Source organism: Doryrhamphus excisus, chromosome 2 (assembly GCF_030265055.1).
Source record: "Doryrhamphus excisus isolate RoL2022-K1 chromosome 2, RoL_Dexc_1.0, whole genome shotgun sequence".
Lineage (NCBI taxonomy): Eukaryota > Metazoa > Chordata > Actinopteri > Syngnathiformes > Syngnathidae > Doryrhamphus > Doryrhamphus excisus.
Window position 1 is genome coordinate 10,202,141 of NC_080467.1, and position 25,151 is coordinate 10,227,291.

Genomic DNA, 25,151 nt, shown 5'->3' on the forward strand with positions numbered 1-25,151 from the left:
ACTCCAAAAAGGAGATGGGATGCAAGCTTTGAGAAGCGAGGCTGACCTACATTCTGCCTGATTGTTATTCCCTGCAGCGGCTCGCAGAAAGCCTGCGGCCTTCACAGTAACAACAAAGAGGGTGCTGTGATAGTCCTGTAGTGAAATTCCAAATATTTACAGGTAGGAGATGCTAGCGTGCTATGCTAGCGGCGTCCGTCTCTTATGTCCCTGCAGTGATACTGTAGCCTGCGCAACATGATGTAAACAATAGGGGTGTAAAAGTGAGTATTGGGGTGTTTTTTCATATCTAGGGTGTTCCAATAATGTTAAAACTCATATTTAGAAAGTTATAAAAAGTTTTTTATGCTCTAACTACAAAAACAAATAATTGCATTGACATTATTTCTTATGGGGAAAAAATTTATTGCGTTAGCATCCGTTTCGGTTGCAAAGGGACCTTCTGGAATGAAGAAACAACGCTAACAAAGGTTCCGCTGTTGACCTTTTTACCATACATCATGTTTCATAGACATACAGTACAATAGCTTTGTTAAATGGCCAAGTCAAGTGTCGTGCAGTGTCATGTGTCTTTGTTAGTTGTGCATGTGTTCTACCTGCAACATGCTCGTTGTGTTGAATGTATGTTCATGTAGCTCGCCAGTGATGGGCCTCCAAAAGAAACGGTCATTGAAACAAACGCTCCCCTTCATGCATTTCTGTGCAAAATGTCTCTTTGTGCAAAATCAATCAAGAGGTCAGTAATAACAATAAGAACAATGTACCGTGTATCTCCATGTGTCAGCAGTTGTTAAATGCGGCCACATTATGAGTTGCCAGGCAAAGATGAAGGCAAGCAAATAGCTGCCATGTAGGATCTGCAAATAAATTAAAAAGTCGATAGCACACTCTTCATATTTGCTGAAAACGGCGACAGACATGCACCAACCTCCTCGCGCCGCCTCACTCCATCACTGCTGACAAACCTTTAGTGTCCATTCTCCCCCTCCCTCGCGCCTCACACGTAAACGCCCGCCAGCGTTGCCTCAGTTCTCCACGTTGGCCCTGAGCGTGCGAGATTTCAGTCGTGCATGCAGCCGGTAGTCCTGGCTGGACGCCCGACGCAGGGGCCCCGGCGAGACCAGCCTGGGGTTGGCGGGGCTCGTGTTCTTGATGCCCCGCGAGACCAACCTGCCGCAGCTGACCGAGCGACGCTCCTCCACGCCCGGCTGGGACTCCAGCTGGGCCTCGCAGAGCTCTAGCAGTGACATCACCTGCTCCCGCGGTGACTGGGATTTGAACCTGCGCGCTGCCAGGTAAAAGAAGGCCTCCACAAAGGCTTGCAGTCCCATACCTGCAGGTGAAAGAACAGAAGGGAAAACCCTTCTAAAATAGCCCATCTTGAATTTATTGTCTTTTCTTAACAATACTTCACAGAGAAAACAATGACATCACATATATTGTGACGCTGCAGCTGTACTGATTGTTAATTGCATCTTGAAGTCTATGAGGCCAAGTGGGGTGCACTACTTGGCTGTAACCACCAAAGGCGCTGTTGCGTCTAGTTTGCTGTCTGATGAAGACACAAAACAAATATGAAAATATGTCAGCAATGGGATGGTGATCTACACTTACATTATAGCAGCATTATTCTTGTGGAAACAGGAGTTCAGAATACTCAGAGATTTTTCCATCCCACGACATATATTTTTAGGGCTGTCAATTCTATTGTAGGCCTCTGCTTTTTCTGCTCATTAGAGTAAGAATTTTGGGCCGTTGAGAGAATTAGAATTAGAGAATTAGAAAAAAGTGATGTGATCATTTCATCACTTTTTGTAAAGAAGGGGAGCGGAATCTGCGGCAGTGAAAATGTGAGACGGTTTTTATTTTTATTTTAAGACGAATACGAGGTGTCAAAATGAAAAGGCGGTCACGAGTTTGCCAATGAGAAGCCACCTGTTGATGCAGAAAGCATCTTCATGATTTTGCTAAAGGATTCCGAGCTATCCTTCCTTACCTGCCTCCCGAGAGTCCGGCAATGCTCCGGACCAGCGGCGTGCAATGTCGATATACAGGATGTCCACAGATGCCATGGTGAAGTTACTGCTGCTGAGCTTACAGTTCCTGCGTGCGCACACAATCAATATCACAGTCATGAATCAAACACCAGCTCGTCTCGGGCTCCTGATGTCCTGGTAAGGAACATACCTGATGAAGGTTCGGAACGCTGTGGGGCCCAGACGCATGTTGCCCTTAACCCCCAGGAAGCGGATGAAGAGGGCGGCGATCCGCTCCACCAGTCGCAGATAGTTGAACTGCCGGTTGTACTTTGGGTAGACCTGCTTGAGACACAGCGAGGGCATGGCGCCACCTTCCTGCTGGTTCCTGTCCTGGGACTCCACTGGGGCCTCCTCCCCAACGCCCTTCACTTGGGAACTTTGAAAGAAAGAAAATAAATAAATATGTATATACATATATGTGTGTGTGTGTGTGTGTGTGTGTGTGTGTGTGTATGTGTACATATACTATATATATATTTTTTGTTTTCTTCAAGAAAAAAGTAAACATCTTTAGTCTCAGAAAATTACAACTTCATAAATATATTTCATTCTATAGTTCAACTTTTTCTACTAATTCTATGAGTATTTCTTCAATGTCAGTTGGGCTTTTATATTTCTAAGTAGCACTTAAACTGTGTCATGGTGATAGAAATGCCAGAGGTTTATGTAAAATAAAAAATGTTCAAGGGCAAGTGAAGGATGCTGATTCCTGATAGATGAAGATGAAACAGGAGAAAGGCGATTAAACAGAGGGATTACAGCAATATGTCACGAGTATTCATGAATGTAACAGCGCAGAGAGTATTATCTCTGAGGAGATACGCCGTTCACTCCGTGGAGCAAAAATAAGATTTAGTAGATCATCTGAAGGGAGGAGAGCTGGTGGTAAAATAGAAAGAGTAAATCCTCTTTGTCAAGGAATAAAAACAGACACAAGGCGGGGGGGTGGGGGGTGCTAGTAAGATGAATTGCCACACAGGGAAGGCAGTCAGCCAGACTCCAACAACAACAACAATGTGGACTTCCAGCTTAATCCTCCCTCTGAACAAGCAGAGGAACGTTTGGGCTCCAAGGAATGGACCAGAGTGAGATATCACATCCTGAGAGTTTTTTGGGGGGGGGGGGTTATGCATAGTTAACATACGTGGGTGTTTTCTTGAGGCCAGGGTCCACCAGGCGTAGAGTGTCCCTGATCACGCCCACTTTGACCTCCTCGTCTACTGGACTGTTAACGCACTCGAAGACTCCTGGTGCCACCTGGAAGACAAGCACAGGAGCGATAGCACTGCTGCTGCTGCTGCTGCTGCATCGGTCGTAAGGTAGTTTAGCAAGCAAGCCTTTCACCTCCTGCTCGTGCTCTATTCTCATGCTGGGGTTGGAGTTGACCTCCAGCAGAACGGGCTTCAGGTTCTTCATCAGGAGGATGTCGAAACCTAAGATCTGACACACAACCGCACATGAGAACTTGGATGATTTTTAAGGACAATTGCCACACCCCCATGCCACCAACCTGGAAGCACGTGGGTCCAGGCTTCCCAGGCGGGATGTCAGCCTGATAGTAAACTTTCAGTTCAGGCACCACGGCGATGATGGTCTTGATGACCAGTGAGATGATGTCCGACCACACCCGCTTGATGTCCACGCCCTTGGCGGCCAGCCTGTGCAGCACGCTGGAGAGCGTGCGCTTACTGCCCGTGCTCTGACTGTCCGAGTGGACGAAGTTGCCGCTGTGGACGTTGAGGGAGTAGTTGGTCAGGTGCATGAAGACCTGACCCAGGTTCTTCTGGCTTGGCTCCTAAAGCGGGACACAAGCGGATGTTATTGCCAAGCCGTTTGAATCCCTGTCATGACCCCATGTGTTTAACAACAAGGGATGGGCTTTCCAAAATAACTCCATTCTTTTAACTGTGTGAAAGTAGTTCAGCAACATAGTGGTACCATAGTTGTGGAGACGCAGTGTACGCCACTTTAACCGGCCTGCGACACCTCACGACATCTCTTTTTGTGCCAGAAGCATGTGTAGTATTGCAGTATTTTCAACTGTAGGAGGAATTTATACTTTGTTCGTGTTTGTTTTGGGACTTCTTGTAGCGTGCTATATTTAGTTGACGATGGCAGTATGGAGGTATTGTGATGGTGTGGAAGTGCACCACTTTCACACCAGCGCTCCAGACTGCAACTAAAATGTGAGACATTGTGAATACATTTTTCATCTGCTCGCCATGTGCAAATAGATAAAAGTAAGTCAATGAATGAATGTTAAACAAAATAGAACGTAACCCCCGTGAAAAGCAGGTATCAACTCAAACACGGTATTGTGTGGGCATGGCTACCTGGTAGGGCTCGGTGCAAAAGCGCGTGAGGCCCTCCTTGGCGATGTAGATCTCCAGCGGCTCCAGCGACTTGAGCAGCACATAGAGACGGATGTCGAACTTGAGCTTGTCGACGAGTAGCGGCTTCTGGATGTACTCCTGCACCACCGCCTGCTTGGCCTGGGAGCCCTCTGACAGCCGCAGCTCGGTGGGGTCGCGGATGAGGTAGATGCCGTCGCCCTGAGAGCCGCTGTCGGGCTTGACGATGAAGGTGGGGTTGAGCGTTGGGTCGTGCTCTTTCACCATGCGGATCTGACAGAAGAGAAATGAGAAGTAGCGTCTGATGCGGTCTACTTGATACCACAGTATGTACTATTAATTTTATCACACGCTTTATTGCAGACATAAAACTTAACGTTAAACTTCAGCCAGGCAGCAGTTCCAACCACAAGATAGATGTAATATTGCTGGAGGTGAAACATAAGTTCTCATGAAATGTTATGTAACTGGCTGATGGTGAGGCAGCCTTATGGCGTTTAAATAACATACTCTGGCGCTCCCTGCTGGACATACCATGGAAATGAACTTCATTTTGCTGGACTGACAAGTACACATGATTTTATTAAACATTATTTGCCACTAATAGGGCCGTGCAATATGACAAAAACACTAAATGGTAATAACCTGTGTGGAGAACTGCTGGTACTCCTCGGGTAGGATCCATGACCGTGGGTAGAAGTCGTACTCCTCGGGGAACAGCTCTTGCATAGTCCTGACTGATCTGCTGAGGTTGATCTTGCGCGACATTTCCAGCATTCCTAAAAGACGTACAAGACGTTTTCAAAGCAAAGGTGAAACATTATTTCAAGAAAATAATGAATGAAACATCGGGAATACCTGGGAACTTGTTCACCTGGCCCGACATGATGTTGTCATTGTCGTGGAAGGAGACGCCGTGCCAGTAGATGTCACACGCCGCTCGTCTTCCCAGTGGAAACTGCTTGGTAAAAATGAATCAAAAGAAAATCTGAATAGTGATCATAACAGGTGTTATGGTACCTAGCGCTAGCGCTAGCCACCAACTCAGTAGCCGCTTTACTTATGTTAAATATTTCATCATTATAGTTCAAAGATTATTGCTTTAACCACAGTTAGTGTTTCCCAAACGTTCATTTACCTGTGGCGGCCCACACAAACACTTTATACTGCATGTGTAGCTCTTAAAAATAGACGGTGTTCATCTTTGCAGTATCCACTGTCGCGTGTGTCGCGTGTTGTTCTGTTGGTGCTGGAGTGGAAGGATAATCTTGATTACCTGTAGCTTAGGCAAGTTGTGATGAGAATGTGCGACTCTAAAAGGATTTTAAAGCGTGAGGACATCTATGACCACAAAGCGCATTACAACATGATTGATGCCTTCCCAAATATGCTTCTGTGCTCGATAGTGACTTATAAAGACGGTATTGTTCTTTGAGCTATTGCTCTTGGCGGCACGGTCCATCGTGACAAAAACACACCTAGACTTTGGGACGAGGATGATCCCTGAAAGAAGTGCATCCCATTAGTGAGTCAGCATGCAAGCGTGTGAAAGCCTGCATAACAGCTGAGCGAGGGCCGCCACAGATTGAAATCAAGGGTATGAAGAGTCGTTTTGATAATTAGGTCAAACTTTAACGTGAAAAACTTTGCCAAGGACCTGACCACAAGACCCAGAAGTTGTGAACGACACCTTTTGGCTCTCCCTGGACATTTCAAACTCTTGTTGATTCACTCTCATCTTCCGCTGCTGTCAATTTGGCCCGCTGCATTCTCTTTGCCTGAAAGAGGACTTAGCTACTATTGGATTAGGCCAGCTTAAGGCTAACCATTTCCACTCTTCAAGTCAATGCCATATGCTTAAAATCAGCCAACACCTGGCTCTGCAGATGCATGGAAGCACGACTCTAAACGCGGGCGACTACGCAACAATGGTCAAATTCAATTAAAAGATAAACGCATAAGGAGTTCAAACTCCTCCAACAGGTGAGCAGATAGAGATGGACCCTGTTCGCTGCGGGGGTCCATGTCATGACAACAAAGCAGCTACTGTTTCACGTAATTGGGTTTACGGCCCGGGCACCTGCCTACCTGTCAAGGCCGTCTTTTTACTCCTCATGCATAATGGAAGCCATGGTCATAACGGTCCCAAAAGAACTGAATCAATTAGTCACACTGTGAATATTTAATGACAACCCTTAGGTCACCAGGCAAATGCCTTGTTTATCTACAAGTTATCAACACTTCCGTGGGACACCGGTAATACAGCTGATTGCCAGCAAGCTCCAAAGAATAAACACTGGCATCCCCCAAGGCTCGATGCCAAGGGCACTGCTACTTTCTCTCCATACCAAATCATATTGTCATCTAATGATTTAAAAAATTTTAAAACCCGAAGATCATAAAATCTCACAATCACATTGATAGCGATGACAGCACAATGTGAGCTAACATATGCTAATGTTTTACTTGCATGTATGGTTATCATCTCCTTACACATGTGATACCATAACATGTCTGTTTTGACACAAACAAATAAAGAACATGAAAACAATTCTACAAACCTCTTTCCACTTCAGCTGTTTGATGCTAATCTTCACTGCCTCCAGAGAGGTTTTGGCCTTGGATGTGTCCACCTTGACCGGTCTTCTCTTCTTTGTTAGCTTGCCTCCATCCTCGTTGTGGGTGTTACTGGAAGGATGATGGATCGTCGCATAGTTCCCATTAGTCTCCCACTTGCCGTGCAGTACCTTGGCGGCTCCTTTGACGAGGAGCGGTTTCTCAACTTTGCTGAGATGTTTTCCAACTTGAGCACTGTCCTTCCCAGTCGTAATGCGGCATTCGGTGGTGTGTTTACAAGCGAGGGCGGATGCTCGGGGTGGGGTGTCGGAAGCATCCTCATCCAGCAACACTGGTGATGGAAGCAAACAAGGAGGCACCTGCTCCTCGGCTTCCACGCCCTGCTTCCTCTGCACGCCCTCGACACAAGCTTGCATCTGCAGATCAGGCTGAGCCATGCCATAATAATCAGTCATTATGCGCAGTGCTCAGACTGGCGCTGATAGGCTGGGTGGAGATGTAGCAAACAGTCCGCTCTCGCTACCCGCATTGCTGTTGGAAACTGCTTGCGAGCTGGCTGCCACTTTGTTTTTAGTCAGCCAACAAGGTTGTTCTTTCGGAAAGGAAAAGTGAGGCTACATAACAAAGCTAACCGGCACAAAGAAACAGTGGCAGTTGTCAACAGCTGAGCTAGCCACCTGATGTTAGCCGAACCTGATGCTAGCCGGCATGCTAGCTGCCGAGACGGCTCTATGACGTTCACCTCCCAGGTACCGGCGGCTCCCAGGTTATATTCAGACAGTGACCGGCGACGCCACACTCTACACTCCCTTCCCGGCGACACCGCTCCGCCAAAGGAACCGCCGTCAACAAGCAGCTGGTCGCCGAGCAGCCGCTAGCCCAGCCTCCATCTGTGGAGAGCTGTGTTGCATTCAAGGATCCTCGTTAACACTGACATCCGCTGTTCGGGACAGTTTCTCCCTTTAAGTCAGGCTGCCATAGAGCTGTAATCGTTTGGGGTTATCATATCAATAGAAACACCGTGGTTTTACACTGTTTGTGGTCCATTCAGTCCAACTATTACTCATTCGAGATGTTTCTAACTATGGGTGAGTATTATTTCCGACCGTATATGAAGGCAATACGAGGATGCCAGATTCCAGTGGCTTCGTCCACCCTAAGTAACCAAACAACATCCAGTTAAAACAAATTGTATGAATAAATAAATGTTTGGACCACCAATACCCTAAAAGTAAGAACCGAGTTTAAAGTATGTTATTTGTAGTCCAGTATAACAATATAGCCACTTCACCACACAGGAGCAAGCCTGATCATTTAAAAAAACTAAAATGAATCATAAAAACATGCCCCACTAGCCTATGACTGTTTTTAAAGTTTGTGACTAACATAATGTTTATATCTTCTTAGATGAATTCAGAAAAACCTGAGCGGAGTAGTTTAAACATTCATATGTAATCCACCTCTCTGAATTCGTGTAAAATTGCCACTTTTGTCTTCGGTGTCCCTCAAGGTGCAGTGATAGACCCATTGCCAAATGAATGTTGTATTTGCCAAACTCTGTGACTTTTAGCCTTCACTGCACAAGCACAAAGCATTGTGAATGGGATGCCAAAAGACAAGTATTTTTGCTCTGGTGTTAGCATTAACATCCACACTGTGCAAGAAAGCAGTTGCTAAGTGCATGCCTTCTGTTTTATTTCATAAATATAATATATCACGTGCATTTTGCTTGCAAGTTTCCTCAAGTGATCAATAAAGTGGGTTTGTCATCTCAAACTAAACAAATATTCTTTCTGGAAGCGCCACAATTAACTACATGTCTGAGACATAAAACTTTTCCATCCCATTGTCTTATTTAATAGTACATGGAATGTACTATTACTAGTACTGTTTGATTCAAAAACGACCGTAGTAGCCATATTTGAATGTGTCCACTCGGCTGTAACCAGGCAGCAGCCGCCTTTAAGGAAGCTTGTCCGCCCGCCAGTTGGAGGAGGACTCAACGCCGACAGACTTGGCCGGTGGGTGAGCTGAAAGACGGCCACTGAAATCTCACCACCACGGCGTTCCGCACCGGAGCAGCTGGCTTCTTACTTTGCTTCGTTTGCAAGGTGAGTTTTGACTCCGTTGTCCCGTGTTTTGTGGCTGTAAAGACAGCGTGGATAGCGAGGTTGTGGGTGTGCATCGTGGCTCAGTACAAAGGCTTTCTTACCCGGAGAAAATGCCGGGGCTGCGGCAGCCAGGAGGCCCGCTCGCTCCTTTCAAGTCGCCGTCTTCCCCCGCCAACCTTCCGCTCTTCCACGCCACAAGACACGCTTTCTCAGACAGTAAAGCAAATTACTTTGCCTTTTCAACCAAGCCGACCAGTGTTGTCTAGCGTTTATAAGCCCATCGCCGTCGTTTGTGGACAACCGCAGTCCGTACCGATAAACATGGTCGCTCTGCGGCGTCTCGTAGCACCGCACGCCGAGCAGCCGAGCACTCTGTGCCGCTAGAGGGTGACAGGGGGGTCGGGGGTTGCTCCGTGGCAACCAGGAAAACGACCAGGTGGGACATTCACGCATAAAACCGCGTTTCATTCATATAAATGTCGTCTGTGGAAACTTCCTCACAGCGTGAAGCAAAAGTTGTAAGATTTCTGTTTGTTTTTTATTCGCTTTCCACGGGGCGTCTTGTTTCGAGCAAAGCCGCTTGGTGCAGTTAATTTCCGGCCATTTCTGCTGGCTGCAGCCGGTCATGAATGTGTCACAATGGTGGGCTCACTTTTCGCTTGCTGTCCAGCTTTAATCAGCCATTCTCTATAAGGTGGAATATATCATTCACATTATGAGATTTTTGCCTTACAGACGGGTTAATGTGCTTTGGCTAGCCTGCTTAAAGAGCCTCCTCGCCGGCTGTGGCCGGCTGGGTGGGAGGGTGGACCTGGCTGCCTCAGTCCCACATTAGTATCCAATGCAAATGCAGTCAGTCACATAATGGAGGAAAATGTAGTTTTCTTCCGTTTTGCCACTTAAAATCCTACTTAAAATTGATTTTCAGTAGGTGGATAAAAATATGTACTTTTACATAAATTGTGGCTATGAGTAACACATTTTCATTGAGCTCGGAATGTTGTAACCTAACACGTTCAGTGTAAACAAACACCGCAGAGCCCCAAAACACTAACATACACAAAAAATTATCACGTTGATTGAACTAAACCAACATGTAACAGCCTTGATTACTGTGATAATTAGTATAATTAATTGGCAACAAGGTATTGCTGGCAAACAAATGCAGTGAATAGCTTCTCATGTTTTTAGTAACAGAAACAAATACGTGGACATTTAGTGTTTTATGATGTTTAAGCAGACTTGTCCATGCCTATAATATGTATTTACCGTTGTGCCGGGACCATATGCTGACAGTTAAGGCATGTGGTAATCAAAGTAAAAATGCATCTGTGTTTTCTTCTTAGATTGAACAATGTGACCGCCGGAGGAGGAGTCAGCTCTCCGATGGTCCACAAACTCACCTTACTTCACTAGAATGTACTTGATGAACGCACCGACTGTCGCAGCGCCTCACACAGAATGGAGAGCATGCGGTCCACCTGGGGGCTTTAGCCTTCCCATCTGCTTCAATGACTCGGACGCCGAGTTATCCAGCAGAGGTTCTATCTCAAACAAGGTCCAGATGATCATTGAGAGCCTGAGGAGCACTCAGTCCTCACTGGAGATGGGCGACGAGACGGAGGAAAATCATGACGATCCTGCCCAGGCCTGTAAGGCTGCCGTGGGTTCTTTTGCGGCATCCAAGTCCAAAAGTCATACGACTGGTGTTCCATCCCCGATCCGGGACAGTGACAAGAGCAGTGACGCTGACAGTGATGATTCTGTGGACAAAGGAATAGAGGAGGCAATATTGGAATACCTGAAGGAAAAGGATGGCCACAAATGTACGATGGAACCCTGCAGCGCTCTTGCTCAGTCGCCCAGACAGACACAAACTATTCCCCACGTTGTCAAAATAAAGCCTGAAAGCGACGCCTTTTCCATCATGAGCAGCCACTTTTCCAAAAGCGTCACCCAAGCCGCCCCAGCAGGCGTCCCCTTGAAGAAGTACATCAAACACAAGGTAATGCTTCGAGATCGGGCATCAAGTACCGTTAACAGTCTTGCCTGCAAAGTGAAAGTGGAGAATCTTTCCGACGACACCAGCAGCAGCAGCAGCGACGACGGCATCGAGGAGGCCATTCAGAGGTACCAGCTGGAGAGAATGGAGCAGCAGATGAGGGGCGAGGCCTTCAAACCGCTTGTGGAAGATTCTGATTCTTCAAGCGATGACGGCATTGAGGAGGCGATTCGCAGCTACCAGCTGGAGCAGCTCAAGGAAAAGACGTCCTTTCCTGAAAGGAAGACGACAACAAACACCGAAAACGCAAACAAGCACAAACTTCAAAAGAAAAAGAAACGAACGGAGAAGGTGGGGAAGTCCGTAGAACTATCGTCTTCAACTCTCTTCAAGAGCTCGCTTGATGTCGGCCAGAGAAGCAAAATCAACGCTTCGCTGTCATTTGGAGTTGATGGCTTTAAAGACCAACCTACACCGCCGCCCCCAAAAGCCAATACCACCGCCGAGCTCATGTGTGCCGAAGCCATCCTAGACATCTCCAAAACGGTCATGCCCGCCGTCTTTGCGTCCCATCACTGCATTGGCCCGAGTGACTGCGCCCCCACCGGATCCTCCCATGCGACTCCAGCAAATGAAAGCAACGACAGCTCCATTGACAGCGAAGACGGCATCGAGCAGGAAATCATGAAATTTCTCGAGCAGAAGGCGCAGTTGGTCAAACAGTCACCAGGGTGCGCTGCGCCTCGGGACGAACCGGATACGGTGGCTGAAAAACACAAAGTGGTGCAAAATAAACCTCCCAGACTGTCCTTGACGCAGAGGCGTAAACTCAAGGAAGAAAACAACAGCATCGCTGCCATGACGGTGGTGGAGAACAACGCTGATCAAGATGCGTCTGCTAAATCTTCAGAAGTCCGTATGGAGGAGTTAAGCCCGCTGCTTTTCTCCCAGAGAAGTCAATCCCAACTGTTGGACAAGCAAACTGGAGACAAGAGCAGCTCACTGGACAGCGACGAAGATCTCGACACTGCCATAAAAGACCTCCTCAACACGAAGAAGACCAAGAGGAAGACCAAGTCGGAGCGCAATGCACTGAAGCGGCCGAAGGAAGAGGAACAGCCACGAGTCCCACTTATGAAAAAGGCCAAACGCGATCCTCCATCCAAGGCTGGTGTTTTGAAAAAGGCTGCCAAGAGGAAGAACAACGCAAAGGACAAGCCTGGATTGGTGAAAAAGACGGAAGCTAACCACACCAGTAAGGGTCCCGTGGACACCGCAAGGGACAAAGACGCTCGTCACATAAAGGAGGACAGCAGCTCAGTGGACAGCGATGACAGCATCGAGCAGGAGATCAGAAAGTTCCTCGCCGAGAGGGCGGAGAAGGTCTCAGAGAGGACAAAAGATGAGATCTTGAGGAATGGTGCCGCCTCACTCGGACTCGACAACATTAAACAGGAAAATCAGCTGGCTGAAATTCCTCAAAAAAGTCTTTTGGGACACAATCTTCCGAGTGGTCCTTTGATTAAAGCACATCAAGACAAACCTGCGCCTCAGACACCGGACAACTCCGTGGTTGGTACACAATCACGAACTCTGGAGGCGGCGGACAGGGAAGGGTCGGCTACACCCGAACCGAAGCCGCCAATGGACCATGTGTCCACCCAACAAACAGAGAGAGTCCAGAATCTTTCCGGAGCCAGCATGGATCGCTCTTATGCCGAGTCAGTGAAGTGGCGCCAGAGTTTTGGACTCCCCATCATTGACCCCAAGAATTTCAATCGAACTCCGTTTTATATCAGCCTACCCAAACAGAAGGAGAGTCCATCTGCGGCTTGTACTCAACAAGGGAAAGGCACTGACTTCCAACCTTCCACCCCAGCCCCTCTTTGGTCCCCTGCAAGAACCACCAGACCCCCTTTGTCCTGGTCTACGGACACAACCGCCAAGACTCCCATTTCAAGCCCCGTCTTGAGCTTCTTTTCCACCGCCAGGCAGAACCAAGGCGCCTTCCCGCCGAGCGGCCGTTCGCACGGGCTGACGGGAGAGGCGACGGCGAGCACGGTGCACGTTCCCCGAGACAAGAGCGTCTTCGTGGAGCTGGAGTCCGGTAGGACCAACCATGTCCAGGTCCAAAGCAGGCAGAGCGGGGAGGGAAAGGCCAGAGCAGACGGGAGGAAGAGTGAGGATAAGAGCAGGAAGATAGACGAGAAAGGAGCAGAGGAGGAGTTTATAGATGAGTCAGAGAGTGAAAGTCCAGAGAAGAAGCAGAGCACTTTGTAAGTATTCCTTTAGCCACTCTGTCCCTTGGCGTCATCGTGTTCCTAATTTCACATCCTTTTACTTCCTCCTATTTATACACATCGTCATCCTATGTTTGTACCTTCACGCCAGTACGGCAGCACTCGTGTGCACGTGCCAAGAGATTATTGAAAAGCAATACTGCAACGTTTTGAGCGAGAGAAGGCAGCATCATTGGGGAAAAAGGGCAGAGTGGGACATCATTTCTAAATGTGGCAGCCGAATAAAACATGAAAAGAATTCAAATGAAGATCTAATTATTGTGCTGAAGTTGATGTGTTCTTGTTTGGTTCTATTTGAGAGCTTTACCACCACAAACCATGTGATCACGCCAAAACGGCTGCAGCAAATCTTGGTGGGGCATCATTCCCGAATGAAAATGATAACATGATATCATCTTCCCGGCGTAGTAGATCTCAAACCTTCATGAAAGCCAGAGCGCTAAAGTCTTAGTCTGCCTCTAGCTTTGATGTTTAAATGAGCGTTATTTAGCAAACTAGCGGGATGCAGGGGCTAGAAATAAAATGCTGCCGCAAACAAACATTTGAGCCTCTTGTGCTGCCTTCAGGACGGCTGGGAAGAAGGAAATATCCCGCTCGGAACGTCCAAGGTTGGACTTCAGGCCAAACGTAAGCACAAAAAAAACATGGCTGACGTGAGGATGTCATTATACAATTTTGTGTGGTTTTTTTTGTTAGTTTGTTCTAACGGGTGTTTGAAATATTAGGAGAAAAAGTCACAATATCAAGTGGAAATTTTAAATATTAAAAAGTAAAATATCTAATAAAAAAGGGGATCGTAATATTCATTCATTCATTTTCTACCGCTTTTCCTCACAAGGGTCGCGGGGGTGCTGGAGCCTATCTTAGCTGTCTTCACGCAAGAGGCGGGGTACACCCTGGACTGGTGGCCAGCCAATCACAGGTCTCCTAGCTGTGAGGTCTGCGTGCTAACCACTTGGTCACCGTGCAGCCTGGATTGTAAAATAACATTTTTTTCCAAATAATAACAAAGATATAATACTACAAAATAAAAAGTATTGGGTCACACAGTGGTCGAGTGGTTAGCATGTAGGCCACACACAGACTCGGGTGTCACCATGAATGTGAGTGTGAATGGTTGTTTGTCCATATGTGCCCTGTGATTGGCTGGCTGGCCACCAGTTCAGGGTGTACCCCGCCTCTCGCCCAAAGACACCTGGGATAGGCTCCAGCATACCTGGGACCCTCGTGAGGATAAGTTAACACGTGGAATATTTTCACAAGAGCATACAATACATTTTTTAAAACATTATTAGAGTCCTGTGTACAGGAAATAACATCCCTATAGTCACCTTTACACTCCTATTAGTCTTTGCTTACAACTCAATTTTTGTTTTCTGAATACGCCCCTTGGGGGAGGTTGACGGGGAGTTTGGACACCCCCTGTTTTAGCGTCTGACCATGCAAAATATCCGCTAGAATGAAACAGACACTGAAGTGACGGACGGCTAAGCCTTGGCGGAGGTCAGATCTCGACAGTGACTCTTTCACGGTACCAAAACAACACGTCTAACGCTGAACTAAGACTTTTGCACGGCGCTGCATCGCTCCTTCTGTATGGACAGTATTTTTGGACTTCATGGACGCAAAGAGAACCTCCGAGAACCTAAACCTGAGGTGTTGACCTCTGAGACCTGCCAATGTTTTTTTTTTTTATTGAATTAGCTTTATTTAAAAAGAAGTGTCCTCCATACGTGATCTATTTACTGCGTTCTTTTCTCCCTTCTGCCTTGTTCCTGTGTAAAGAAGAAAAGAAAAATGAGGCTATTTATTTTTGTTTATCAAAGAAAAAAAAAAGTGACTGAACATGCTGTGCATTGCCAGTTGTGTAAATATTTTGTATGAACTGCTTTCCCACCCTTCCTATTTACAATATACTTTTTTTTGCTGTGTCTTAAGTGCATCTGTGTAATAAAGAGTGGAATCCAAGCAATATTTGTTTTGTTTGCATTTCTTTTGATATATTTTGGAATTTTACTTCATTACGCAACGCAAAGGTCCGCACACACTACATATGAATTTTCTGATGTATGTATGATGTATTTGGGCCTTCAACTCCTACCTGAACCCTGATAAAGAGTCCTAATTACCTCTGGGAGTCTGACGTGTGCACCCTCTGCCCCCCGCCTGCAGGTCCTTATCCAGCACCATCGACCCCGGCATGGTCTTCAGGCCTTGCATCGCTCTTTCCACAGAGGAACGCTGCATGATGTTCAGGTGGAGACATCAGGCTGAAACCAGGAGCACGGAGGTACACTTGAATATCACGGTTGAATGTTTTTAGTGGCCATGATGATAAACATATTCAGGATCAGTTTTTAGGGATTCATGCATGGTATGATATGAATATCAATACATTATGTGAGATAAACACATGGCTTCAATGGCGTACATGTTCCTAATGTCATGGATGGTTGCATGTGACTTGCTTGCAGGCGAAGCCCCGCGTCAAAAGGAAGCTGGAGTTTGTTCCTGTGCACAGGTATTAGCGGGTGCGTCTTCATCATGCATGTTTTGCACTGAAATGCTGTTCGAGTTTGAATTCTATTCAGTTCAAAGTGGGATGTGATGACTCCTGTTGGATTTAAATGCAAGACAAAAAAAGGGGGTCCACGTGTTATTGGTAATTTGTTCACTTCATTCAGCAAGAGAGCAGGCAGTGTTTGTTTACGCTCAGGAGAAGGGAGCCTTTTGTCTTCATTTTGCCAGCCTTCAATGATAAAGTGGTCTTTACTTCTGTTGTGAAGTTGCCTCGCTGTCGCCATTTGTCTTCACTTTCTTTTGTCAGCGCCCAGTATCTGTTTGTGGTTTCTTTATGTGACCTTCAACTGTTGATGTTTTTGGATGAAAAAAAAATCAAACACAAAGTGACTCCTTTATTTATAATAAGTTACTTTCTCTCTTAAAATTTCAATGTTTACCTTTTCATACAGTGAATTAGCATAGATGCAGTAAGAGTATTTCATCAGTAGTGTTAAATTCTTATTAAATGGGTTAAAAATATAAATATACAAATTTAATTCAAATTCAAATTTTTACTTACATTTCAATTTAATTAAATTATAATACTATCAATAAAAATATATTTTAAAATATATCAATATTCAATCATTTGTAAATTATTGTATATGATAAATGTATTTATTGCAAGATATTTTAATAAATATTATAATTCCAACATTATATATTTGAATAGTTAAGAGTATACAAATATTTAGTACTTCAAAGTAATGTTGAAAAAAATCACTATTTTGTTTGTACAGATAGATGCCAGATACTCTCTGCAGTTGTGTAAATTACCAAATCTGTTTTATAAATATTTGGTTTTATTTATTTTATGGTATTTATCAAAAAAGATGCACTTTTTATGAGGTCATTATATGTAGTAAATACGCGTGTGTGTATCACACACACCTTTAGTCTATTTTTAAAGACAGGATGAGATGGCTGTAGTAATAGACTAAAGCCGGAGGGTGGCAGTAGTGGGTAACAACGACAACAACACTCCACCGTAGACGACGAGGAAGACGAATAGACGCATGCGCACCGTGCTGACCTTCCATACAACAAGCATGGCTTCCCGGACATTAACAAGAGGTATTTTTCCTGATAATTATTACAGTTTTGAAGCAAATGCTACCGAGTAATTGATTAAAATTACAAAAAAAAATATTGTTGTAGTTTGTGTATACGTCGTAAGATAATGCCCTCAGCGTGTGTCCTAACTCGCTAGGTGGGCGGCGATCATGGATGCAGTATAATGTAATTCCTGGCACAACAGTTGATTTTGTTATTTTCAGGTTTGTTGGGACTAAGACAAACCGCTGTTGCAAAGCTTGACGGATGTAGAGGACATGTATCTTATTCCACGGCAGCATCTTTGCAGTCTCCACCGCCTCAAACGGAGCAAGTCTCCGGTAAGCTAGCAACAGCAACGTGGGTAGTTTTAGCCCTTATTTTGGTCTTCAGGTTGACCCCTTTTCCTCTTTTACACTCAGACCAGCTTGTAAACCTGACCCTTGAGAAGCCAGACTTCTTCAGGGTGTCTGAGCTCTTCTCCGTGAAGGACTTGTTTGACGCCAGAGTGCATCTCGGCCATAAGAAAGGATGCAGACATAGGTTGGCTCTAGCATTACATTATATAGAATTTAAATTAAGTAATGACAGGATAAATGTGTGTGCTAGGCTAATGGCGCCCTACCTGTACGGCTGCCGTTTGGACCAGGACATCATCGACTTGGACCAGACCATGGAGCATTTCCAGCTGGCCCTCAACTTCACAGCCCACGTGGCCTTCCGCGGCGGGGTCATCCTCTTCGTGAGCCGCCGCCGTCAGTTCTCCCACCTGGTGGAGAGCACGGCGAGGGACTGCGGCGAGTACGCCCACACGCGCTACTGGCAGGGCGGTCTCCTCACCAACGCTCACATACAGTACGGCGCCGGGGTCCGCCTGCCGGACCTGGTTGTCTTCCTCTCCACGCTCAACAACGTCTTCCAGCAGCACGTGGGCATCGGCGACGCCGCCAAGATGAACATTCCCACTGTGGGTGTGGTGGACTCCAACTGCAACCCCAGCCTGCTGACATACCCCGTTCCCGGGAATGACGACACACCCGTGGCCATGGAGCTGTACTGCCGCCTCTTCAAGATGACCATCAACAGAGCGAAGGACAAGAGGAGGCAGATGGAGCTGGTGCACGGCCTAATGGCGCCATCGTCACCCAGCCAATGACCTCATTTACATCCTCAATAAAAGACTCTACACTCGTCATCGTGCATCTCTATTTGAGATAAGTTGGTTGACAACATCCACTGTGTATAATGCTGATTAATAAATTCACCTATAGCAATTGTATATTATTATCCATGTGTGGGGAAGTAAACCCATAGATAACAAACCATGCTATGTTTTTCCTTCTGTTTTACACACAAATGAAGATATTATATAACTAAATTCTATGGATTATAATTATGGATGAAGCACAAAACTAGCCCACCACTAAAAAAGCACCAGAAGCGAACGTCCCTATTATAATACGGGCGTCCTAGCATTTTCTCGCCACTAGAGGGAGACAAAAGCTACCACTACTGAGCTTCTTATGCCGTTCTGTCGTATTTACCAAACACCACAGGTACCAACAATATAGTTATGGGCAAATATACTTTATTGCAATATATAATTAATAGGGATTATTTCACATGAAAATGAACTATGCGGATGTTATACTACTCACTGCTCCTAATGGAGGCTAACGTGAATATTTATAAGATACTTTATGTCCGTAATTTATTGTAAGCGCTCCATTACCTTTTGGTTATTCTCGCTTGCCGTAGTTGAAACCGGTCTGTCTTCTTCTACTGGCTAAAGCTGGTTTGTCATTTCTTCTTCTACGCTCTCAAAGGAAAGACGTGTATGAGGCAAGTGGGTTGATTTATTTACTTTTTTATGTCAAATTTATTTAATCTAATTATGCTTAAACTTTAAACTTCATTTTTATTGTATTTGGTGATTTAAAAAAATATATCTAAAAAGCTTGACTTTTATTGTCTGCTAGGCTGTTGCAAAAAAAAAAAAAAAAGAGCTCCTCCAAAAGTGAATAATATCAATTGAAGTTACTTTGCATGTTTTGAGCGAATCCGGCCACCTGTGACCAATAATTTATTTAAATTACTTCATTTTACTTAACTTTTTATTTCATTTGACTTAACAGGTTTGACTCGTTTGACAGGTCATTCTGGTATTGTGGCAAAGCGTTTTAATTACCATCCATTTTCATTATGTGCATTCGTTAAAAAGAGAATTCAAACTTTCTTTGTTTAGATGTTTAGATAATGGGTACATTAGCTCACATTATGATGGCATTATGATGTTATTATCATATTATTGCACAATATTATTGTAAATTTTTATTGAATAATTTATAATGTTTCCTAAATTTCCAAACAATGTAATTATTTTTCAAATATTATTTGGATATGAAAAGGTAAGTGACAATTTTTAATGTTTGGGGGGCACTTTAACTAGGATTTGAACTTTGACCTTGCCCGCTGAGACGCGCGTTGGCGCATGTGCCATCGTTGTGCAGCAAGCGGGCAAAAAGCACAAGCGGCTCACGATAGCTCAGCGTCCAACCTCAGTGGATGTTGGGTTTGGAACCGAGCCGCACATCCACGCCTTCCGAACTGACATGCTTGGAACGACAATGAGTGGAAGGACAATGGAAACATTAACACGACCATGACTTGTCTTCACAGATGCTGCGAGACGAGCGGCGGGGCGTGCTTGGCAAGTTATGACATGACAATGCAATTATAATAAAAAAAAAAATTAACTGATGCCATGCCTCATTATTCTCTGGGAAAATAGACAACAGTCTGAACTGACGTGTTGTGACAGGTTTTTAATCACTACTGATTGTCCACATCAGTCCTTTGGACTTTTATACAGAAGAACCTCCAAAACCCAACATTCTTAGACACTAGTTGACTTTGGAGCATTGGAGCGCCGTCGGAGTACAGGACTTGGCTACACTTGGCTATCAATCCTCCCACCAGTTATGAATGATAACTACCACCTTGCGAACTGGGAACAGTTGGAAAGAATCCACAAAGTCAAAAGTAGGCACAAACGCCCAACCGGGACGTGTCATATAGTTAATGCCGTCGTTCCTCCCACCAGTTAGCAATGATAGCCGCCACCTTGCCTCATGGAAACAACTAGAATGACTCAAAAGAATCCACAAAGCCAAAACGTATGTGTGCTTGCTGACCAGCAAATGCACGTATTACACGCCAACCATGTGTCATATAATCAATGCCATTCTTTCGCCCACCAGTTAGCAATGATAGCCGCCACCTTGCCTCATGGAAACAACTAGAATGACTCAAAATAATCCACAAAGCCAAAAGGTATGTGTCCTTGCTGACCAGCAAATGCACGTATTACACGCCTGCATGTGTCATATAATTAATGCCATTCTTCCGCCCACCAGTTAGCAATGATAGCCGCCACCTTGCATCATGGAAACAACCACAATAACTCAAAGTCATCTACAAAGTCCAGATTTGCTCAGGCATGAGTACACGCAGCAAAGCCCAATGTTGATGTGTGATATAATCAACACCGTTGTTACACCCAGCAGTTGGTGATGATAGCCGCCGCCTTTTGCAACAGAAATAAACAAAACATGAATCCGCTGATGTACAATAAAGTATTGGACTTTAGAGGTTCCAGGGTATAAAATCAAGTTGACAGTTGTTTTACTTTCACATTGGAAATATTTACAGTGGTGGCATCTTCGCAATTTGCTGGTTTTTACTTACATGATTATACAAGTACTTCCTTGTTGGTCAGCTGGTATAGGCGCCCCCCCCTCCGAGATCCTGCACAGGATAAGCGGGCTAAAAAACGAGCTACGTTTGTCACCTCCTTGTGTCTTTCAGGAGTACTGTGTGTTGGAGATCTTTTTCCACAGTAGAGTCTTCAGGTTGTTGAGGACCAGCGAGTGGTGCACCTCCATCTGGCTTGCCAGCCCGCTCAGCGTCACGCAGGTACGCAGCTGCCTCTCCAGGTCACCTCTGAGGTCCGCCGGGGCCCCGAAGAGCAGGAAGTCCTGCAGCAGCGCGCACACCTTGGCCAGGTTGGGCTGCACCACGTCTGTGTTGCACTGCTTGACCAGGCGGTCGCAGGTGGCCGTGCAGTCGCGGCCGTACGTGCAGTCGGCGTTGGTCTTGCAGCGCCGCCCCTTCAGGTACGCCCGCACCGCCGCCTCCGAGGCCACGCCACGCAGGTCGGCTATCTTGCAGTCATACTTGGCGTTGTAGCCCACGTGGCGGGGGTTAGCATCGCAGATGAGGAAGCTGCCATAGGGCCCGTGGAAGACCTCCTCCACAAACTCCAGCAGGCCGATGGTGATGCGCGCCCGTCGGGGCCACGCGGGGGCTAGCCACCGGTTCAGACCGGAGATGAGGGCCTCCGGGACCAGGGGGCGGAGGTAAGGGGGCGTCTCCAGCCTGTAGAGGGCAGTGTGGCCCAGAGGCTCCGTCACATACAAGTCTCCGCAGAAACCCAGCAGCTTGGGGGTGTGCTCCTTCTCCTGCAGCGCCACCATCAGGAGGAACTCGTTAATGTGGAGGAGGGCCCAGATGGACTTGGCCTCTGCCAGAGATAGCTTTGCATCCTGGTTGACGTCCGCCAGGGAAATGATCCTGTCCACCAAAGCGCCCAAAGATGGCTGCTCTCCGAAACTAGTCTGCACGGGAAACAGACGATTATTATTACCTCAGCCAAGCACGAGATTCCATCACATTGGTCCGTCTTTAGGATGAACCAAATAAACAATAACTTCCTACATTCAACACATGGAGATGAATTGTGTTAAAATATGTAATAATAACAGATGATTAGTATTTTCTATAACCTTGAGGAAGGCGTGCATCATCTCTTTAAACTCGTCCATGGAGGTTCCACGCGTCGGTTTGTCAAACAGGCTCCCCTCCCTCCTGAGCGCCGAATCCGGAGCGCCGTCGACCTTGCGGTGGTCCTCGATCCCGCACTTGATGACGACGGGCCTCTCCTTCCACAGGCCGGCGTACACCTTCAAGCGTGACAACCAAAACCCAAAACAAGCAGCGTTTGTCTTTTTAAGGTTTCAAAATGAACGTGTGTCCGGTGAGGTGTCGGGTACCTGACTTTGGGAGGATGTGGACATGCAGTGCTGCAGCGTCAGCGTCCGCTGCTCGCACAGCGCCTTGCAGGACGAGCCGGCGATGACGCCGCGTTTGTAGTGATCGCACTGCGGGAGGAAAGAGGAAGCTTCAGAAAGCGGATCGGATGACCTCCACAGTGTTTAGGGCTGTCTGGTGGAAATGTTCAATGTAAATAACGCCATATTCGACCTCTACTCGGCACACAGAGAACCCCAAGTGACCCTGGTACTCCAAACAGGACCTGCGAGTACTTAGTGTGGGTGTAAAAGTAGAGGGGACGAGGTGCCGTAGTGTACAACGGGACTAATAGGCCGACTCAACTGATCCTGTTTATCCTAGCATGCTTTCATGAGATGACTGATAGAGGCAGGAAGCAGCTGGACACAGTGTGAAAGGACAGGAAGTGGCAGCCTGAACCCCCCGGCCTTTTCAGTTTGTCACTTTTCTCACATACCGTCTGATATTATTTCAGACGAGCCGCTGTCGGCCATTGTGGACTTACGATGGCCGCCTGGCAGACGTGTCCACGACAGAGCTCGGCGTAGGAGGCGTACTGCATGTAGAGCACCCAGCTGGCCACCAGGGCCCCCAACCACGCCAGTAGGAGGTACTTGACCTTGATGGCCGGGAGGCGACTCTTCAAGGAAGGAAGGAAGGAAGGAAGGATAGGACATAAGATGCAACTTTCATGATGCGGTGGCAACCCCCCCCCAAAGGGATTGACAGGATGTTTTATTTTCTCGCGACTTGTTGACTGTCACGGCTTTTGCCTACATACTATTTATACTATTCATACTTAATTAAAACTAAATAAAACAAAACTACTCATTCTATGAAGAAGTACAGGTTATTTAAATCATGCTACTCATAAGCCGTTATGCTATCAGCTGAATGTTATTTGCTAGCTTGGTAGAAATGTATTATACTAAGATATACTACAGTAAAGGAAAATAGTACAAATGAAATAGTACAAATGTGTTGTTTGTTGGGAAGCTTCTCTGATTACTTCATTCATGCTAACAGTTTGCCGTTATGCTTTCAGCTAAATGTTATTTGCAAGCTTGGTAGAAATGTATTATACTAAGTTATACTACAATACAGCAAAGTAGTACAAATGAAGTTGTACAAATGTCTTCTCTGGTGATTTCAATCACGCTAGTAGTTAGCCGCTATGCTTTCAGATAAATGTTATTTGCAAGCTTGGTAGAAATGTATTATACTAAGTTATACTACAATACAGCAAAGTAGTACAAATGAAGTTGTACAAATGTCTTCTCTGGTGATTTCAATCACGCTAGTAGTTAGCATTGACTTAATTGTTATCGTATGTCATTTTACTTCCTCATTTAATTTATCTTTCCTGTGTCTTGTGGTTCCATTTCCAGTTCTATGGTTATCATCATACTTTTTTCCACAAACTATTGGATTGGGCTCCTTTTTTGTAGTGTACCTTTTTTTTATTTCTAGTCATACTTAACATTTGTTGTTGCAATTAATATAAAATGCATGCTAATATGGTATATAGTCACAGTTAGTTATATCACAGTCTCATGTACAACAGCATAAAACTAGCATATTATTATTATTATTAAAGTAATATTAAAACACCACAAGCCACAAATGGAAAGACTATGCTATAAATTCTGAGGCCTGTTCCGATTCTGGTGCACGACCGGACCTTCAGGATCCATGCATGCTCAGGTGAGTACCTGCAGGCCTTTGGATAGAGGACAGAAGAGCACCAAGTGGACCAGTCTCCGTAAAGCCCTGGACATGGTGACGATCTACGCATGGAAGCAGGTCGTCGTCTCCCCCTTTGCTCCTCTTCTGGATCCGATGATCACGTCCTCGTCGCTAACCCTGAATCCATCTCGTCGAATTCGGCAGGGCAGTGCATGTCTCACCGTGCGGCTCCTTCGCAATAATGCTGATTAATTATTATTATTATCTGAAAATAACCTTGACCAGCACAGAAGATGAAAGATGTTCCATAGTGACGTCATGCATCGGCGTTATTCAAGTTTCTCTCTTGATGATAAATAAAGCAAAGAGAAAGACAATCATAAGATAATTAAAAAAAAAAATACCGGCGCTTCACTGCCCCCCTCCTCCTTCTCATAGGATAAGCCCCGCCCTCATGGGCCTGCCTCTTAAAGGGGACGTAGCCCCAAATCAGCACATTCAATGTGGCTGCCATTGATATAACAGTACTGTACAGTGAAAAAGTATGCAACCCATTTTCCGCCACTGAATGAAAACTATTCCAATAGTACGTATTATAAGATTAAAAAAAACATCATAGCTATAACATAAAAAGTTATAATTATGTGAGCTAAAGGTTATAATTATGTTATAATAGTGGAAATCATATATATATGACTGTAGGTCCAGCCTCCTGACCATCCTGGGCTGAACAGGCATGTCGCTCAAGGCCTTGTGGCTCATCGAGGGGGGGCTGTGTGACAAGGGGATGATGTCACACAACAGGAAGTCAACGCCGTGGTGTGACATCACAAAGCGGGAGAACCCCATGCTGATACTGCGGGATTTTGGTATGGGTGTCCTCGAGGGATGGGTGGGATCATGGTGCCATTTCTGCAGCAACATGCCTTTTCTCTTTGTGGGCTTTGCTCTGGGCGCCGTGGCCACCCACATGCTGAGGACCTTCATCAACAGAGGGACCAGTCCAGCAGCTCCCACTGGTTGGTACCGCCGCTACATCCATAACACCTCAGCTGTTTTCAACTTGCTGTTTTGCCAAACCCAACAGTTGGAGCGGAGTATGTCAGCAGCAACGAACTGTGGGCTGACATGCCGATGCAGAGCCTCTACGATAGGAAGAACCCCCTGAAGAAGATCTGCCGCTTTGCCAATTACTCCAACAACTGCTGGATGAACGCAACCCTGCAGGCTACGCTCAATCTGGCCGTGGTGCAGAAGAAGCTTCCACAGAAGGTGCAACAGTTTGTGACTCTGCTTCCACAGATGCCGGCCTTCGTGTGCCTCTACCTGTCCGCCCTGGA

The 25,151-nt window shown here is 46.0% G+C and overlaps 4 protein-coding genes across 7 annotated transcripts; 2 read left to right on the forward strand and 2 right to left on the reverse strand.

Moving 5' to 3' along the window:
• Positions 1 to 75: 75 nt before the first annotated feature.
• On the reverse strand, positions 76 to 9,479 carry ttll11 (tubulin tyrosine ligase-like family, member 11). 3 transcript variants are annotated; one of them, XR_009126648.1, is made up of 12 exons: positions 9,180 to 9,479; positions 6,952 to 9,112; positions 5,249 to 5,351; positions 5,036 to 5,169; positions 4,373 to 4,663; positions 3,550 to 3,834; positions 3,384 to 3,479; positions 3,184 to 3,296; positions 2,188 to 2,415; positions 1,997 to 2,103; positions 929 to 1,333; positions 76 to 857 (listed from the first exon to the last, which is right to left on the reverse strand). XR_009126648.1 is itself a non-coding variant. In XM_058065114.1 (11 exons), the coding sequence occupies exons 2-11, from the start codon at positions 7,420 to 7,422 to the stop codon at positions 1,026 to 1,028; spliced, it is 2,136 nt and encodes a 711-aa protein (XP_057921097.1). In that variant the 5' UTR covers positions 7,423 to 9,112; positions 9,180 to 9,479; the 3' UTR covers positions 78 to 1,025. The 3 variants fall into 3 exon arrangements, 2 of the variants coding, with proteins under 2 accessions (XP_057921097.1, XP_057921098.1); XM_058065114.1 differs by having other exon boundaries at positions 78 to 1,333; XM_058065115.1 differs by having other exon boundaries at positions 84 to 1,333; positions 5,249 to 5,348; positions 9,180 to 9,477.
• Positions 8,866 to 16,263, forward strand: ppp1r26 (protein phosphatase 1, regulatory subunit 26). The gene is made up of 4 exons (XM_058065113.1): positions 8,866 to 9,078; positions 10,425 to 13,356; positions 15,553 to 15,670; positions 15,855 to 16,263. Exons 2-4 carry the CDS (start codon positions 10,496 to 10,498, stop codon positions 15,906 to 15,908), a joined length of 3,033 nt encoding a protein of 1,010 aa, XP_057921096.1. The 5' UTR covers positions 8,866 to 9,078; positions 10,425 to 10,495; the 3' UTR covers positions 15,909 to 16,263.
• Positions 16,264 to 16,909: 646 nt separating this feature from the next.
• mrps2 (mitochondrial ribosomal protein S2) lies at positions 16,910 to 18,188 on the forward strand. The gene is made up of 4 exons (XM_058064138.1): positions 16,910 to 17,016; positions 17,220 to 17,336; positions 17,418 to 17,538; positions 17,605 to 18,188. The coding sequence occupies exons 1-4, from the start codon at positions 16,959 to 16,961 to the stop codon at positions 18,149 to 18,151; spliced, it is 843 nt and encodes a 280-aa protein (XP_057920121.1). The 5' UTR covers positions 16,910 to 16,958; the 3' UTR covers positions 18,152 to 18,188.
• A 1,603-nt stretch (positions 18,189 to 19,791) lies between these two features.
• On the reverse strand, positions 19,792 to 24,338 carry dipk1b (divergent protein kinase domain 1B). 2 transcript variants are annotated; one of them, XM_058060829.1, is made up of 5 exons: positions 23,838 to 24,334; positions 22,631 to 22,765; positions 22,107 to 22,214; positions 21,840 to 22,016; positions 19,792 to 21,671 (listed from the first exon to the last, which is right to left on the reverse strand). In XM_058060829.1, the coding sequence occupies exons 1-5, from the start codon at positions 23,901 to 23,903 to the stop codon at positions 20,859 to 20,861; spliced, it is 1,299 nt and encodes a 432-aa protein (XP_057916812.1). In that variant the 5' UTR covers positions 23,904 to 24,334; the 3' UTR covers positions 19,792 to 20,858. The 2 variants fall into 2 exon arrangements, with proteins under 2 accessions (XP_057916812.1, XP_057916822.1); XM_058060839.1 differs by lacking the exon at positions 22,631 to 22,765 and having other exon boundaries at positions 23,838 to 24,338.
• Between the last annotated feature and the right edge of the window lie 813 nt (positions 24,339 to 25,151).